This window comes from Mobula birostris, chromosome 9, assembly GCF_030028105.1.
Source record: "Mobula birostris isolate sMobBir1 chromosome 9, sMobBir1.hap1, whole genome shotgun sequence".
Classification (NCBI taxonomy): Eukaryota; Metazoa; Chordata; class Chondrichthyes; order Myliobatiformes; family Myliobatidae; genus Mobula; species Mobula birostris.
Genome location: NC_092378.1, coordinates 154,963,545 through 154,981,461, shown reverse-complemented (window position 1 = coordinate 154,981,461; position 17,917 = coordinate 154,963,545). Strand labels below are relative to the sequence as shown.

At 43.4% G+C, this 17,917-nt stretch overlaps 1 protein-coding gene across 2 annotated transcripts in view; it reads right to left on the bottom strand.

The window, feature by feature from the left end:
• Window positions 1-1,968: 1,968 nt before the first annotated feature.
• sbk1 (SH3 domain binding kinase 1) overlaps window positions 1,969-17,917 on the bottom strand; it is a 51,321-nt gene continuing 35,372 nt past the window's right edge. The window contains exons 4-5 of one of the 2 annotated variants that reach the window (XM_072269233.1): window positions 15,941-16,611; window positions 1,969-4,365 (exon numbers count right to left, since the gene is read on the bottom strand). In XM_072269233.1, coding sequence (XP_072125334.1) covers window positions 4,353-4,365; window positions 15,941-16,611 — 684 coding nt within the window. In that variant the 3' untranslated portion in view covers window positions 1,969-4,352. Of the gene's footprint in view, window positions 4,366-12,381; window positions 16,612-17,917 lie in introns of those variants that run through there. The other variant, XM_072269232.1, reaches the window with a different exon arrangement.

Here is a 17,917-nt window from a genome sequence, read left to right as displayed (position 1 = left end):
CCATCTGCCAGACCCTTGCCCACTCACTTAGCCTATCTATATCTCTCTGCAGACTCTCCATATCTTCTGCACAAATTGCTTTTCCACTCAATTTAGTATCATCAGCAAACTTAGATACTCTACACTCAATCCCCTCTTCCAGATCGTTAATATATATCGTGAACAGCTGCATGCCCAGCACTGGCCCCTGCTGCACACCACTCCCCACTGATTGCCAACAATAGAAACAGCCATGTATCCCAACTCTCTGCTTTCTATCAGTTAACCAATCCTGTATCCATGCTAATATGTCACCCCCAACTCTATGCATCCTTATCTTATGGATAAGTCTTTTATGTGGCACCTTATTGAATGCCTTCTGGAAATCCAAGTAAATAACGTCCTTCTGTTCCCCTCTATCCACTGCGCTCATTCTATCCTCAAAGAACGCCAGTAAGCTTGTCAAACAGGACCTGCCTTTGCTGAATCCATGCTGTGTCTGCCTGATGGATCCATTTCTTTCACTATTTCTTCTTTAATGATAGCTTCAAGCATTTCCCCAACTACAGATGTTAAACTAACTGGCCTATAGTTACCTGCCTTTTGCCTACATCCTTTTTTGAACAGTAGCGTGACATTCACCGTCTTCCAGTCTGCTGAGATGTACCCAGAGTCCAGAGAATTTTGGTAAACTATCACTAAAGCCTCTATGAAACCTCTGCCATTTCTCTCAGTATTCCATCAAGACCAGGGGACTTGTCTATCTTTAGGCCCACAAGTTTGCTCAGCATTACCTCTTTAGTGATAGCTGTTGTATCAAGGTCCTATAGAGGTCCTTAGATCTTATATCGTCTCTTACTATCACCCTGGTTTCATCCTTACATACGAGGGCTACTCCACCTCCCTTACCTTCCTGCCTATCCTTCCATATTATGTGGTATCCTTAGATATCTATTTCCCAATCCTCTCCACCCTGCAACCATGTTTCTGTAATGGCCACTAAGTCATACCCCTTTAACTGATCCGTGCCACAAGCTCACTGACCTTGTTATGAATACTATGGGTATTCAGATAAAGTGCCCTTACACTCATTGTACTTTTAAAATCAAGTTGTTTTTATCTCTTTTGCACTTGACTTTTCTGCATTCGACTTTTCTGCATTCCACTTTTCCCTTTTTTAACTTTTGCTTCTTCTTTATCTTTATCCATACTTTTCTGTTTTACTTTATCCACACTTCTCCAATCTGTTGAATTCCACCATCCGCCCCCTCCTCCCACCCCTATTTAGTTCAAACCCTATCCACAGCCCTAGTTATGCGATTCACCAGGATCCAGGTCCCATCATGGTTCAGGTACTCTAGCTGCTCAAATTCCCTCAGCAGAATCCCTTTCCTCATTCTACCTATGTTGTTGACACCCACATGGAGCACGACAACTGGATCTTTCCACTCCCACTGCAAATTCCTCTGCAGGTCAGATAAGATTCCTCTATCTTCACCATCTTCTATTGTTTTCATCATCCTCTACTACCTTCACCTTCTATCTTCACAATCCTTTACCATCTACACCATCCGCTATTTTCTTCATCATCATCTATTTGCATCATCTTCTATCTTCACCATCCTCTACAATCTTCATCATCATCCCCTACTACTTTCATCATCCTCTACCATCTACACCATCCGCTATTATCTTCATCATCTTCTACTTGCATCATTTTCTATCTTCACCATCCTCTACTATCTTCATCATCATTTCCTACTACCTTCACCATCGTCTACTATCTACACCATCCTCTTACTACCTTCATGATCCCTGGTGTTTTGTTTCACATTCGCTCGCTGCCGAACTGTGCAGGTTGAGATTTTCATTTGTAGACTGTCCAGTTTCTCAGATTCACTTTAAGGTAGAAATAAGGACACAAAAAGAGCATTTCAAACCAAATCATTTTTATTGTATTCACATGAAAACATGGGAAAATTCCACATCTGCAGAATCATTGCCAACACAACTAAGTGGCCTCTTTACACTCAGAATACTGGAGGATAATGTATCAATAGTTCATGTTCTGCATATATCAGTGTAGAATGGGATATGATTGCATATGGTTATTATTGCATTAACTGTCTTCAGAACAGCACATGCTTTCGACTGATTATAAGGCCAGGGGTGCTGTAGATCCCTGGAGTTGACTGTGTATGACAACAGCCTCAGCTAAGGTGGCTATTTAATATCCGTGCATATCCTATGAATATAGATATGTGTCTTACATACCTCTATGTATCTATTAATTTGAGAGTATTTATGTTATTGTTATTTGGAGATACAGTGTGGAACAGACGCTTCCAGCAGCCCACCTGTTTATCCCCTGCCAAAGCACAGGACAGTGTACAATAGCTAATAAACTTGCAAACTGGTTTGTCTTTGGACTGTGGGCACTGGAGCACCCACACATTCACAAGAAGGGTATACAGTGTCACCAGAATTGAACTCCAAAGTCTGACATCCGGAGCTGTAATAGCATTGTGCTCACTGCTACGCTACAGTGGGGCCCTAGTTATATGATTATACTTGTACTTTGGGGACAGATAACCATTGTTCATCCTTTAAATGATGTGGAGAAAAAAAACAGTGAAATTCATCAATTTCACTGAGTGTCTTTGAATTTATTAAATCCCTGTAACCTCACTTTGAAATGTTGCATCATTCGTAATGAATATAGTGATTATTGGAAACCATTGCTGTTCTCACTCACTCTGTCAGCTGTTTGAGAATTGGCATTTCAGACAGAAAGATATTAGACCATAAGACATAGCAGCAGAATTAGGCCATTCGGCCCATTGAAACTACTCCACCACTCCATCATGACTGATTTATTTTCCCTCTCAACCCTATTCTCCTGCCTTCTCCCTGTAACCTTTGCTGGCTTGACTAATCAAGCTCCAATCCACTCCACTTTAAATGTCCACAGTGACCTGGGCTCCACAGCTCTCTGTGGCAATGAATCGCATCGGGTGACTCAGGAAATTTCTGAGCTGGGCTTATAGTAAGTCAACCCCAAGATCTTCTCCGATTTCAGAGTGAGTTCTGTAAAATCTCCTGAAGAGGTTTGGAAGGAACTGAGATGCCTGTGTATCCCAGGCTCGGAACCCCTTCCATAGAGGTACTACCAGCAAAGGTCATGCAGAAGATGCTAGCTCCTGGTATTAAAGTGGAGACGGGGCACCTGTAAGGTCATAGGACTAAGCAGAATCAATGTGGATGTTTGAAAGGAATATTTTATTACACAAGTCCTCTAGATTTTTAGATTATAAGTTGCAGGACTAGCAGTACATCTTGTGCATTTGGCCACAGCTGTCGCCTGCAGCCATCGAGCTCTTGAGCTGGCTTCACTCGCCTGAGTGCTGAACTGGCTGTGTGGCTGTGGACTCACTCTCATGGATTCTGTGGCTCGCGTGTTGTGTGTTGCCTGCTTACTTTTTATTGCACATTGGACGTTGTCGACCTTTGCTGTGTGGGGCTTTTCGTGGATTCTACTGTGCTTCATTGTTTTGTGGCTGCCTGCAAGAAGGTGAATCTCAATGTTATATGCGGTGTACATACTTTGATAATAAATGTTCTTTGAACTTCAAAATCTTCAATAAACTGCCACATAAATAAAACTACAACGCTATTGAGGGCGATAGATTGATGTGAATTGACAGAAAATAAAGAGTAAACAGGTCATTTCTGGACCAGGAGACAGTGACCATTGGGATTGGCACTGGATCCTCTGCTACTAACAAGCCAGGAGTTGTCTCAAAATGAGGGGTTGGCTGTTCAAAGTAAATTTTATTATCAAAGTACATACATGTCAGGGGAGAGATGAGAAGAAATTTCTTCACCTATTGGTGAATCTGTCCAAAGAGGGCTGTGGCATCTCTTAGAGTCTGGTTGCTGGACAGTGACTGATTTTTGGATATTAGGTTGATTAGGAAAGTGGCACTGAGGCACACGATCAGCCAGGATCTTACCGAATGGTAAGATGTATTTTAATGTTAATAAACTTGATTTTGATTCTAGTGGAGTATTCATACTGATCTTCCTGCTTTTCTCTATGATGTCACCTGATAGGTAAGCTACACACCACCACAGTGTAACAGTCAGCGCAATGGAATTACAGTGTGGGACATTCAGAATTCAATTCCAGCACCGGCTATAATGAGTCTGCGTGCTCTCCCTGTAACCATGTGAGTTCCCTTCCACAGTGCAAAGACTTACCGGTCAATCGCTCATTATAAATAGCTCTATTTTATAGAGGTCAGCACAATATCATGCTTAAATAGGTGGGTTGCTGGTCATTGGGCTGGAAGGGTCTGTTGCGTGCTGCATCTCTAAATAAATAAACTGTAAACAAAATAGAAATTATATTATATTTTATTAACTTACTTATAGTAATATTTCAGTTTATGAGCTGTGTGTGATTTTTTGTGGGTGCACCGTGGTCTGGAGGAACATTGTTCTGTTTGGGTACAATCAGATGACAATGAACTTTGAACTTGAACTTGAAAGATGGGGATTTGAGGGATGTGGGGAACTGGCACAGAAGAGGAGCTGAGGAGGCCAGTATAAACTAACCACGATCATATTGAAAGGTGGGGCAGACCAAGCCTCAATATGATCATGACTCTTGTAAACATGGCCAGGCTAGATATAAAGTGGGGTTAGATATAGAGCATAGTCCTCTCAACATTGTTACAGGTAACAGCTCAGGACAGAGATACAACAATTGTAATGTCATGGAGTATGATCAGTAAAACCCTCCTACACAGCCCATAACTCTGTTTTTTTTTTAATATCCATGTGTCTATCTAACTACAGCATGGGTGGATCGAAGCCCTGCTGCAAAAGGAAGAGAGTTGTGCAAACCCAGCACTATAGAAGCTCCAGAGACCTCATTCCTGGGAGAAGAGAGTCTTTGATGGGCTACACCTGGGGACAGCTTGAAGGACTGGCCAGGATGGGGGACTCTGCCAAGCTAAGGTCAGCAGGCAGCCCATGTCCCAGTACAGGTGAAGTAAGTATGTGCCTATCTGAGAATCTTTCAAATGTATCTGCCTGTCCAGCACCCTGGGCACTGCACTCCACTTTGTTTCATTGAAAGAAGATTCCACCGAGCAGATACCGGTTTTTAAAAATTCACACGTGCATAGAAGTATGTAAGAACTGGTGATAAGCTACATGTAGGGGAGTTTAGCAGTTGTTTGTTGGATTCAGGAGAGAGTGCTGTAAGGGTTGTTGTGTCTCTCAGCAACATAAGCAGAATTACCAGAACTTTAGATTAGTTCTTAAAACTCGGTTAACATTCAATATATTTACTTTCTCTTCCTAACACAACAATATTGAGGTCAGTACATATTCCAAACTGAGGTAAAAGGAGCCTTGTTATATAAGTAGATCTACAAAAGCTCTATTTCTAAAATTATTGCAAACCACACACACACACACACACACATATACACACACACACACACACACACACACACACACACACACACACACACAGAGGGACCACAGTCCTTTATAGCAGCACTAACAGTTATAGTCTTCTCTACACAAAGTGCTCTATTTAAAATTCTTTCTTCACTACATTGCTAATACCACAGTTCAGTGTTGTGCATCCAAAAACGTGGTGTAATGTATTCCATCAACTCCGCCGTGGCCAGCCCACACCCGGCTGTAAAAGGAGGCTTGGGCATGGGACTAGCGACCCTATCCCACAAAAGTCCAGAGCTACAAAAACACCAACAGAAGCTCCAAAGACCTCATCCCTGGGAGAGGAAGGATCTTTGATGGACAACTTGAAAGACTGGCCCAGGATAGAGGACTCTGGCAAGCTACTGTAGGCAGCCTATGCCCCGATACGGGTAATGAGCTTAAGGAGAAATATATATTCCATTGGGGTTTGTAACATTTAACCAGAGAAGCAGTCACAGTAATCCTTGTGACACCACCTTTCCTTTAAAAAGTGTTTCTAACCTTACACTCAGATTAATATTATATCATTGATATAATTTTATACACATCCTGTTAACAGTATTTTAATATTACCATAGTGAAAAGGAATGAGGTTAAAGTTTGTTAAGCTCCATGTGTTACTGATGGACCAGTCTACACAGAAAGCTGCCCCAAACAAGGGCAGCTGACCCTTTACCCGGATCTCTCACTGTCAGCCTCAGCTGCTAAATGCAGCTAGTTTCTTGAGGATAAACAAGAATGGGGAGTTTTGATTTGACAAAAGCTCTTGGCAGTAATGTCCACTTTTACGAGGACTGTTGCAATGGCCGGCAACTCAGGATGTCAAAGAATAAGGGCCTGTACGGTTCTGTTCTGGTTTGTGTTCTATTAACAGCAAATACTTTATACTTTACTTTATAAAGTAGGCGAAAGCAAAACTTGCTTTTGAACCTTCTGCTTCCTTTTTCCTTCCATGCCTGAAAATATCCATTTTCTGAAGACCAGTCACTCAACTGCTCATCCAACCACTATCCTTAACATTGGTATCAAACCATCAAACTGCACTTGGAGGGTGCTATTGTCAAACCAACTCCCACACATGTTGCTAGAGTAACCAGAAGTAGAACTCCAGGTTACCAAAGCAGATTCAAAAATGCCGATGAAGATCAGGGATTAAAATTGGATCGCACTTACTTCACTCGTGTTCCTGTAAAATCTCAGAGGAGGTGGGAAAGATCTCTCTGGTAGTGCCACAGTGCTGGGGTTATTATTAACAAAACCTCCCGGTCTCAACGTCTATTACTTTTAACTGATATTATTATCTTCATTGTGGCCAAGTGATTAGAATTCCAACTATTATTTTGATAGTGGTGGCACAAGGGTGTAATAAGACCATAAGACATAGAAGCAGAATTAGGCCATTTGGCCCATCGAGTCTGCTCCACCATTTCACCATGGCTGATCCAATTTTCCTCTTAGCCACAGTCTCCTGCATTCTCCCCATATCCCTTCATGCCCTGCCCAATCAAGAATCTATTAATCTCTGTCTTAAATATATAAGAAGACTTGGCCTCCACAACTGCCTGTGGCAAAGAATTCCACAGATTCACCTCTCAGGCTAAAGAAATTCCTCCTCATCTCCGTTCTAAAAGAACATCCCTCTATTCTGAGGCTGTAACCCATTCTAGCCAGAGAACACACAATCAAGGTTCATTATCTTGTGGATTTTCTGAAAACTCATTTTATTAATAGATAAAATATCTCAAGACCAGCTGTTACCTCACTTTCCAAAGCATATTTCCAATAGGCAAAGCACATTCTACACTATCAGGAAAGCTCACCGATGTCTCTACTTTCAGAGGAGGTAGAGGAGAGCTGGACTTTGCACATCTATACTCACATCATTCTACAGATTCAAAGTAGAGAGCATCCTAAAAAGCTGTATTACTGCATGGTATACAACTTCAGTGTGATGGACAGGAAGGCTCTTCAACAGGTATACACCAAGGACATGTATACAGAAAGGTGCCAGAAAAGGGCCAGTAACATCATAAAGGATCTCACCCACCCTGCTCAGGACTGTTTGTCCCTCTCCCATCAGGGAGGAGACAACATAGCAACCACACCAGAACCACCAGACTCAAAAACAGTTACTTTCCCCAAGCAGTAAGGCTGATCAACACCTCCACTCACTAACCCACCCCCCATACTCCTCACGACCACTACTTTATCATTTCCTGTCAGTCACCTTACGTACAGACACTCCTGTGCCTAGCATCACAAATCTATATCAGCCATCTTATGTACATACGTATTTACATATATTTATTGTGTTTTCATCTTGTTGATTTGTTTGTGCTGTATTGGATCTGAAGTAACAATCATTCTGTTTTCTGTTACACTTGTGTACTGGCAACGACATTAAACAATCTTGAACCTAGAATCCTGAGTCCCTTTGATGTGGCTGTTTTATCTGATTACCCTTCTGGGAAACACATGGGGGTGCAGAGATGCTGCGTTCGAGCCAGTGAGCTGGCTTCAACGCTGACCTTCAGCGCACATTCTTCCTGTGACCACATGGGCTCCCTCCATGTGCTGTGATTTCCTCCCTCATGCAGATGAGTCATTGTAGGAAGGTGAGTGACAGAATGTGGGGACAATTAAATGAGAATCACTGTAAATGGGTGGTTGATGGTCAGCCCAACTCCATGGCTATATCAGTCTCTCCAGCCTCCCCTCCATGAACTTTGTCTATACCACACTCTCATGATGAAACAGCCAGCATGTTCAAAGACCCCACCCACAGTGGACATTCCCCCTAATCAAGGTGAAAATACAAAAGCCTGAAAGCATCTATCACCAGGCTCAAGTACAGTTTCTACCCTGCTGTTATAAGACTATTGAGCAGTCCCCTAGTTTAATAAACAAACTACCTCATTGTAACCTCGCTCCTAAACGTTTCCCCAGTACGGCACTTCCTCTGTGGCCGTAACACTTTACTCTGCATTCTATTGTTGTTTCCCATGTTCTACCTCAATGCACTGTGTAATGAATTGATCTGTATGAACAGAATGTAAGGCAATTTTTCCATTGTATCTTTGTACATGTGACAATGAACAGATTTACCAATTTACTTGAATCCTACCCTATTCCTTATGAGTGCCACCAATAAGAACAGGACTGTACTTCAGCCAGAGGTTGGGCAGCTCATTTGTAGTGGATTGATAATAAGACCATAAGACATAGGAGCAGAATTAGGCCACTCGGCCCATCAAGTCTTCTGTCATCCCATCATGGCTGATTTATTATCCCTTTCCACCCCATTCTCCTGCCTTATAATGATACAAAGCGTGATTTCTCATTTGCAGGGAAACACCAGGAACCTAAATCCTCATGGTAACTGCTGTGTACATCCACTGCTGGGTTTTTACATATCGAGTGGATACGGAAAACAATTTCCATAAACCCACTGCTGCATATTATTAAAATACTGGTGTGATTAACTCTAAGAATTAATAAAAAATATAAACCTTACAAATGTAACACTCTTAACACGAGTGAGGCATATTGCTGAATACTATATTTACTGGGCTATATGCCATAGGTAAAGGAAGCAAGAAGGGTAGTTATGGGAAGTATGAGGATTAAAGAAGAGGAAGTACTGGCGCTTTTAAGGAATATAAAAATGGATAAGTCTCCGGGTCCGGACAAGATAATCCCTAGGACCTTGAGGGAAGTTAGTGTGGAAATAGCAGGGACTCTGACAGAAATATTTCAAACGTCATCAGAAACGGGGATGGTGCCGGAGGATTGGCGTATTGCTCATGCGGTTCCATTGTTTAAAAAGGGCTCTAAGAGTAAACCTAGCAATTATCGGCCTGTGAGTTTGATGTCAGTGGTGGGTAAATTGATGGAAAGTGTTCTTAGAGATGGTATATATAATTATCTGGATAGACAGGGTCTGATTAGGAACAGTCAACATGGATTTGTGCGTGGAAGGTCATGTTTGACAAATCTTATTGAATTTTTTGATGAGGTTACTAGGAAAGTTGATGAGGGTAAAGCGGTGGATGTTGTCTACATGGACTTCAGTAAGGCCTTTGACAAGGTTCCACACAGAAGGTTAGTTAGGAAGGTTCAATCGTTAGACATTAATATCGAAGTAGTAAAATGGATTCAGCATTGGCTGGATGGGAAACGCCAGAGAGTAGTGGTGGATAACTTTTTGTCAGATTGGAGGCCAGTGACTAGTGGTGTGCCTCAGGGATCTGTACTGGGTCCGATGTTGTTTTGTCATATATATTAATGATCTGGATGATGGGGTGGTAAATCGGATGAGTAAGTATGCAGATGATACTAAGATAGGTGGCGTTGTGGATAATGAAGTAGGTTTTCAAAGCTTGCAGAGAGATTTAGGCCAGTTAGAAGAGTGGGCTGAAAGATGGCAGATGGAGTTTAATGCTGAAAAATATGAGGTGCTACATTTTGGTAGGACTAATCAAAATAGGGCATACGTGGTAAATGGTAGGGCATTGAAGAATGCAGTAGAACAAAGGGATCTAAGAATAATGGTGCATAGTTCCCTGAAGGTGGAATCTCATGTGGATAGGGTGGTGAAGAAAGCTTTTGGTATGCTGGCCTTTATTAATCAGAGCATTGAGTTTAAGAGTTGGGATGTAATGTTGAAATTGTATAAGGCATTGGTGAGGCCAAATCTGGAGTATTGTGTACTGTTCTGGTCACCGAATTATAGGAAAGATGTCAATAAAATTGAGAGAGTACAGAGGAGGTTTACTGAAATGTTGCCTGGGTTTCATCTCCTAAGTTACAGAGAAAGGTTGAGCAAGTTAGGTCTTTATTCTTTGGAGCGTAGAAGGTTGGGGGGGGACTTGATAAAGGTATTTAAAATTATGAGGGGGATAGATAGAGTTGATATGGATAGGCTTTTTCCATTGAGAGTAGGGGGGGATTCAAACGAGAGGACATGAGTTGAGAGTTAAAGGGCAAAAGTTTAGGGGTAACATGAGGGGGAACTTCTTTACTCAGAGAGTGGTAGCTGTGTGGAACGAACTTCCAGCAGAAGTGGTTGAGGCAGGTTCGATGTCATTTAAAGTTAAATTGGACAGCTATATGGACAGGAAAGGAATAGAGGGTTATGGGCTGAGTGCAGGTCGGTGAGACTAGGTGAGAGTAAGAGTTTGGCACGGACTAGAAGGGCCGAGATGGCCTGTTTCTGTGCTGTAATTGTTATATGGTTATTTCATAGAATCAAGAACAGCACAGCACAAAAGCAGGCCCTTTGGCCCATCTGTGCCAAACTCTTATTCTGCCTGGTGCCGTTAATCTGCACCCGGATCATGGCCCTCCATACCCTTTTTATCCAAATACTTATACAAATTTCTCTTAAATGTTGAAATTAATCTGTATCCACCACATCCATTGGCAGCTTGTTTCACTTCTCACCACTCCAGAATGAAGATGTTTCCCTTCCCCTTAAATATTTTACTATTTACCCTTAACCTATGACCTCTAGTTCTAGTCTCATCCAACCTCAGTGGAAAAAAGTTGCTTGCATTTACCCTATCTATAGCCCTCAATTCTGTACACCTCTATCAAATCTCCCCTCATTCTCCTACACTCTTGGGAATAAAGTGCCAACCTGTTCAACCTTTCCCTACAGGTCAGGTACTCAAGACCCACCAACATCCTTGTAAATTTTCCACGTACTCTTTCAATGTTATTGATATCTTTCCTGTAGATATGTGATCAGACTGCACACAATACTCTGCAAATTCTAAAGTTAAGCTTACAGGACTGGACTTAAACATAGAAATGTACCTGAAATTTGGGCAACGTGATGTCCACCTTTACCCGGCATCGTCCTTCACCCCACTTTCTGTCCATCTCAGCTTGCTCTTTTGCCTTTATGTCAGACGGGGTCAATGTTATTTTAGGACTACCAAGCACCTACCCATTCACACAACATAATGCTGTGCTGGTACCCAGCAGAAGGGACACATCCAGAACAGGGTAGGAAAAGAGACAGAAAATTAGTGACTCATTCCCCGATTAAGCAGCATCAGTAACAACATTATAAATGGGGAAGTTTTCCCTTGGAATGGGATATGTGAGCAGGCTGGAAACTTCATTTCATTATCAGAGCATCTGTCTTTGGGAGGGTGGGGATTGGGAGACATGTTGTCAGTATCTAGCGCCTGTTTGATCTTATCCTGGCTTTCCAAATGTAGGTTAATCCTGTTCCACAGAAATGTCCCTCAAAAGCCATTTTTCTTCAAGTTGATGCCTCACGTTTACATTCTCATGGTTCCTACTACAGGACATTAAAAATAGTTGAGAACTTTCTCAACTTCGTGTATCCACATTTTCAACTACACCTACATCACCCTGTCCATCACCAGCTCCTACCTTAGAGATTTCACCCTCCCTGTTGAAGGCCTGATTGCTATCACCAATACAAAAGACAACTTGTATCCCCTGTTTGCCAAGTTCAGCAGTACACTGAGATTCATACAGTATCAAGCACAAAACAGGCCGTCCAGCCCATCTTGTCCATGCTGACCATGATATTTATTTAAACTAATCCTGTTTGCCTGCATTTGGCCCACATCTCTCTGAATCTTCCCTAGCCATGTGCCTGTCCAATTTTTTTTTTCTTTTCATATCAACCTCTTATCTCTTCCTTTGGTAGCACATCCAAAGTACAGACCCCACCAACAAGAGAAAATCGGCAGATGCTGGAAACCCAAGCAACCCGAAATGTCAACTGTACTCTTTTCCATAGATGCTGTGTGGCCTGCTGAGCTCCTCCAGCGTTTTGTGTGTGTTATGGAACCCACCGTAACCCACCCCTGTGTGCAAAACTTACTCTTAGACTACTTTAAATGTTCCCCCTCCCCCATCTTAAACCTATGCTCACTCTTCTTTTTTTATATATAAAAGACTTCCCTGTCCTGGGAAAAAAGATTGTGACCAACTACCATATCTCCACCTCTCAGTTTTATAAATCTCTACAAGGTCACCATTCAGCTTCCTTTACTCCAAGATAACAGTCTCACCCTATCCAGTCTCTCCTTAATGCTCAAACCCTCCAGCTGCAGCAACACCTCTGTGAATCCTCTGTACTTTAGCCACTTCCTGTCTACAGTGTGGCACCCTGAACTGCACGCGATTCTCCATGCAGTCTCACCAGTGTTTTGTAGAACTGCAGCGTAACGTCCCAACTGTTGTACAATGTTGTCTATGAAAGCAAGCATGCCGTATGTCTTCTTCAGCACCTGTGTTGCCACTTTCAGGGAGCTATGTGCTTGTCCTCCTGCATCTCTCTGTTCTAAAGCACAATAAGCCCCCGCCACTGGCTGTGCGTGTCATTTCCAGGTTTACCCTCCACAAGTGCATCACTTCAAACCTGTGCAAGCGAAGTTCCATTTGCTATTCCTTTGCCCAATTTCCCAGTGATCAATATCCTGTCGTAACCTAAGACAAAGTTCTTTACTGTCCACCATACCAGGAATGTTGTTGTTGTCTGTAAACTGATTTATCATGCCACCTGCATTCTGATCCAAGTCATAAATGTACATGGCAACAACAGTGGCACACCGCTGGCCCTAGGCCACTGATCTGAAAGACACTTCTCCACCACTACCTTCCTTCTCTTACCACCAAGATGATCTAAGATTCTGCACTACCTCATCTGCCAGGGATAGCTCATGTCCTTTTTTTCTTTCTAAGTGTACTCAATTATGCACCTGAAGGCACTTGCTTGTTCTAGCTACCCGTACATAACATATGCCTCTATTTTCCTGACCAAAGCCTCCGTATCTCTCCTCAGCCAGGGTTCCTTAATCCTGCCAACCTTGCCCTTCACTCATTATACAGACATGTTTGTCCCTGAACACTTCCTATTTCACTTTTAGAATTCCCCCACTTGCCAGATATCCCTTCACCTGCTAACAGCACCTCCCAGTCAACCTTTGAAACTCCTGTCCAATGAAAGCAAAATTAGCCTCTCCGCAACATGGGACATCTGACTTGTAGACCAGTTCTATCTTCTCTCTTAGCTATTGTAAAGCTGAGAGAATTATGGTCGCTGTTCTAAAGTGCTCCTCCACTGACACACCAGCCACTGGCCCAGACTATTTTCCTGAGATGAGATTGAGTGTAGCCTCTTCTCTGTCAAGCCATCTATGCACTGCTTTGGAAAATGTTCCTCAACACACTTGCATTCTGCCTAGCACTATGACAATCCCCATCAATATCAGAGATTACCTACTATTTAACCCCTATTATTCCTACACCTGGCCAGCTGGTGGCGTAGTGGCATCAGCGCCGGACTTCGGAGCGAAGGCTCCCGAGCTCAAATCCAGCCGGCTCCCTTGCACGCTTTCTATCCATGCTGGGTTGAGCGTCGAGCTAGCAACTCGGCCTCGTAAAAATCAGAAAGCCTGCTCAAAAACACGCCATCATGATGGCGTCCCAATGACTTCACTCGGAGTTAAGGGCTTTCTTCTTTCTTCTATTCCTACACCAGTCTGCAACCTCCCTACATATTTACTCCCTTTATTCTCGCTGTCAGGGACCTATTATACAATCCCATTAATGTGACCACCACTTTCTCAGCTCTAACCATATATTCTCATTGGACATTTCCTCCTGAATATCCTCTGAAATGATGTTCTCCTTAATAATGCAACTTCCTCTCCTCTCTTACCACAAAAGACTCAATGTAGTTTGAAATTCAGGATAGCCAAAGAGGCTCTAGAAATGCCAACAAAGAACTTGGACCAAATTGAATGTAAACTAGGTTACTGAGGAATGTGAAGTAGAAAATAGCAGAATTTTGGATTGCATATTTTTCCAAGGACTGGAAAACTGCAAACACCACCTCCTCTTTCATAAAAGGGTATATGGAGAGAGTCCATATTGATCCTTCAGGATCAATAAAGTATATCTATCTATCTATCTGTCCATGAGGGAAGTGTTATGATATGGTGTATATGGACATCCAAAGAGCCGTATGATAAGATGGTGTTTAATCAGTTTGTTTTCAAGATTGAAGACCATGAAATAAGGTGGCTGAAAGCCTTCTTCACCACCCTATCTGTGACTCCACTTTCAGAAAGCCATGTACTTATTTTCTAAAGCCCCTCCTACTGCCATACTGCCCAGGGTTCTTCCATTCACAGAGAGTCCTACCTTAATTTGACTTTCCAAAATGTAACATCTCGCTCTTATCTGAATTAAACTGCATCTGCCATTCCTTGGCCCACCTACCACAGTAGCTGTACAGGATTCCCCTGTAATTCTTGATAACCTTCCTCACTGTCCACTACACCACCTATCTTAGAGCCATCAGTCTTTAAAACGATCAAAGGAAAATGCTAGGACCAGAACAGGCGACTGTGAACATCAGGTAATGACTAGTAAATCCAACAAAGATCTCTGAAGTAAAATACTTGTCCAGAGGGTAGTGAGATATGGACCCCACTGCTCCAGAGAGTGGGTTTGCCATACAACGGTGCCAGTTATAGGGCAAAACAATTTAAACAATTAAGGACATGAGAAAGAAAAAGTGATATGGTCTAAGAGGGAGATGAAGATTGGGGCAGTCGAATCAAATGGCATATTTGAAGTATGTTAATACTTTGTACATCTTTGAAAATGATGATCAAGGTAATCAGTAACACACCATGCTTTAAACCATTCCTAAAGAGCTTCACCTAGGGAAAGCAGTGAGCCACTGACCAGTTGGCTTCACTTGACTGCTGTGTGACGGACCTCCTCTCTCCTACTCACTGTCAACCACCTAAGAAGACCATGCACATTTGTGTCAGGGACTGGACTCGGCTGTAATTCCCTTCATAGTCAATTTGCCTCACGAGATGAATCTGAAGAACAGCCGGTAGCATAAGGCAGGGACCACTTTACGCTGCAGGCTCAAGATTGAGCAGTGGCTGGGCCAGAATGGTACCAGTACCTCTGAAGTTGGACCCTCAGAGCCAAAACCCTGCATTTTTAATCTGTGAACTGAGTTTAAGTATTGGTCCCAGTGATCAGATGTTTGTTTGATTGAGGTCTAGTTTTTCAACCCCACCTCCAGCGCTCTGCCACGCTCTGTCCAAAAGTAGATTGCACCTCTGAAGCAGACTGTAAAGCTAGGGCTATGAGGCCTTCTACACAAGACACATCTCAAATGAATCCTCCTGGATTGTTTCAACATATTACTAGTTTCAGGTGTCTTTGAAGAAGGACCCAGCAGCATCTGAGGACTGAAAGTATTCGCAGACTATTTCTCTTTACCAGTGCAACACCTACTAGTGGATCAGGGGATTAAACACAGATTTCAATTGCAGTTGCACCAATCATTCGGCCTTTGCTCTTGTCCTGTCTTCCGTCCATCCTGCTCCCAGATGTTTGCAAACTCAACTCAGTTGATGTGGATGCGAACCTGGATCCCGGTGCTTCTGACAGGAGGTTTCTTCTCAAAGGTGTGGGCATGTTGGGAGCCGATCCCTCACGTCTGTGTGCCGACACAGCTGATTTATCAGAGGAGTGGGTTCTACATCGATAAGAAGCCCTTCTCCTCAATTCCACCATCAAGTCACATTTCAGGAAATAAAAGACTTCCTTAACAGAGCATCTTTTGTCAGGATTGACAGCCAGCAACCTTTCAAACATCTGGAGGGCCTCGTCTGTGAACCTTTTCCACTGTGAAGGAAACCCATTCAGACGACCTCTTTGCCACCGCACAAATTCCTCATAGAACATGTCAGATGGCATGGCAGCCTCCCAGGGGAAGTTTCCAGTCAGCATGCAGAAGATCAGGACACCAAAGGCCCAGATGTCAATACTGCAATCCACCAGAAAGCCCTCAGTCCTGTTGGCCTGGCAGACCTCGGGAGCAGTGTAGGGGATGGTGCCACTGATACGCTTCACTCTGCACCCTACCTTGCGAGTCATCCCAAAGTCAGACAGCTTGACCCGTCGACACTCTTTGTCAAACAGGAGCACATTCTCTGGCTTGATGTCCCTGTGGACCAGGTTTTTGCTATGCATGTAATCAATGGCCAATCCCAACTGCTGAACACAGCGCTTCACCGTTTCTTCAGGCAGACCCACCTGTAGAGAGAGAGAGGACACAGTCAGATTCAGCCAGTCCTGACTTCCACCTCTACCATGGGAAGACCTCTATGACTGTGCAACCAACTAGTACTCGAGAGTCAAAGCACTTCATGATTCTTGAGTTCACATACAAGGCAGAACAGCGTAACTGACAGATAACCATAAAACCATATACCCATAGATCTCGGAACCATGGGTCAATCCTGACCTCCGGCATTGTCTGCACATTCTCCCCATGACCTTGTAGTTTCCTCTAGGTGCTCTGGTTCCCCCCCACCCCCACATCCTGAAGATGTGCACGTCGGTACGTTACTTGTCCAGGGTGAGGTACCCCATGTGTGGGTGTCTGGCAGAATCTAGGAGGAGTTGATGGGGATGTGGGGAGAATAGGTTATAGGGAATATTTGTGCGGGAATGGGATTATTCTAGCGTAGGCTTGATGGGTTGAAATGGCCTCCTGTGTCATTTGGAAAAATGAGAATATGTAAAATCTTCTACTCAAGAAACTGGAACCAAGAACATTACGGCACTGTACAAGCCCCTTGGCCCACGATGTTGTACCAACCTTTTAATCTACTCCAAGAACAATCTAACCTAGCCCTTCAGTTTCCTATCATCCATCTGCCAATCCAAGGGTCCCTTAAATGCCCATAATGTATCTGCATGTTGCAATCATTACTCTCTAGTAGAAAACTTACCTGTGACATCCCTCCTATACTTTCCTCCAATCACCTAAAAATTATGTCCCTCATATGAGCCGTAGCCGCCTTGGGCAAAAGGCTCTGGTTATGCACTCGATCTGTGCTTCTTGTCACCTTGTACATTAGTCTCCAGACCAGCAGTGACAAAGACTGAACTTTTACTGTTACACCTGAAGCTGACTGAATTCCACTTGATCTGAGCGCATATCCATTCTCCAATTGGAGATGCATAAACAATCTGCTGGAGGAGCTCAGCAAGTCAACAGCATCTGTAGGGGTGGGGGTGCAGGGGAGGAATCATTACATTTGCCGGTTGGTTCAAGAACTGAATGGTTGAACAGGAACAACTGTTCTTGGACCCAGGCTTCTGTACCTGCAGCCACCCAGGGCAGAGAGCAGGGGCCTCTGCTGGGCATGCTGGAATTGTGCTGGGTTGGGTGCTGTCCTCCAGTGTTTATTCAGTGCTGCCTTTTGGTGCTCACTCAGTGCTGCCCTCCAGTGTATGCTCAGTAGAAGAACAAGCTGGACCAGGATAATCTATTGCAGTGGTCCCCAACCAAAGCATGTGCTACCGGGCCACGAGGAAACCATATGATTTGGCG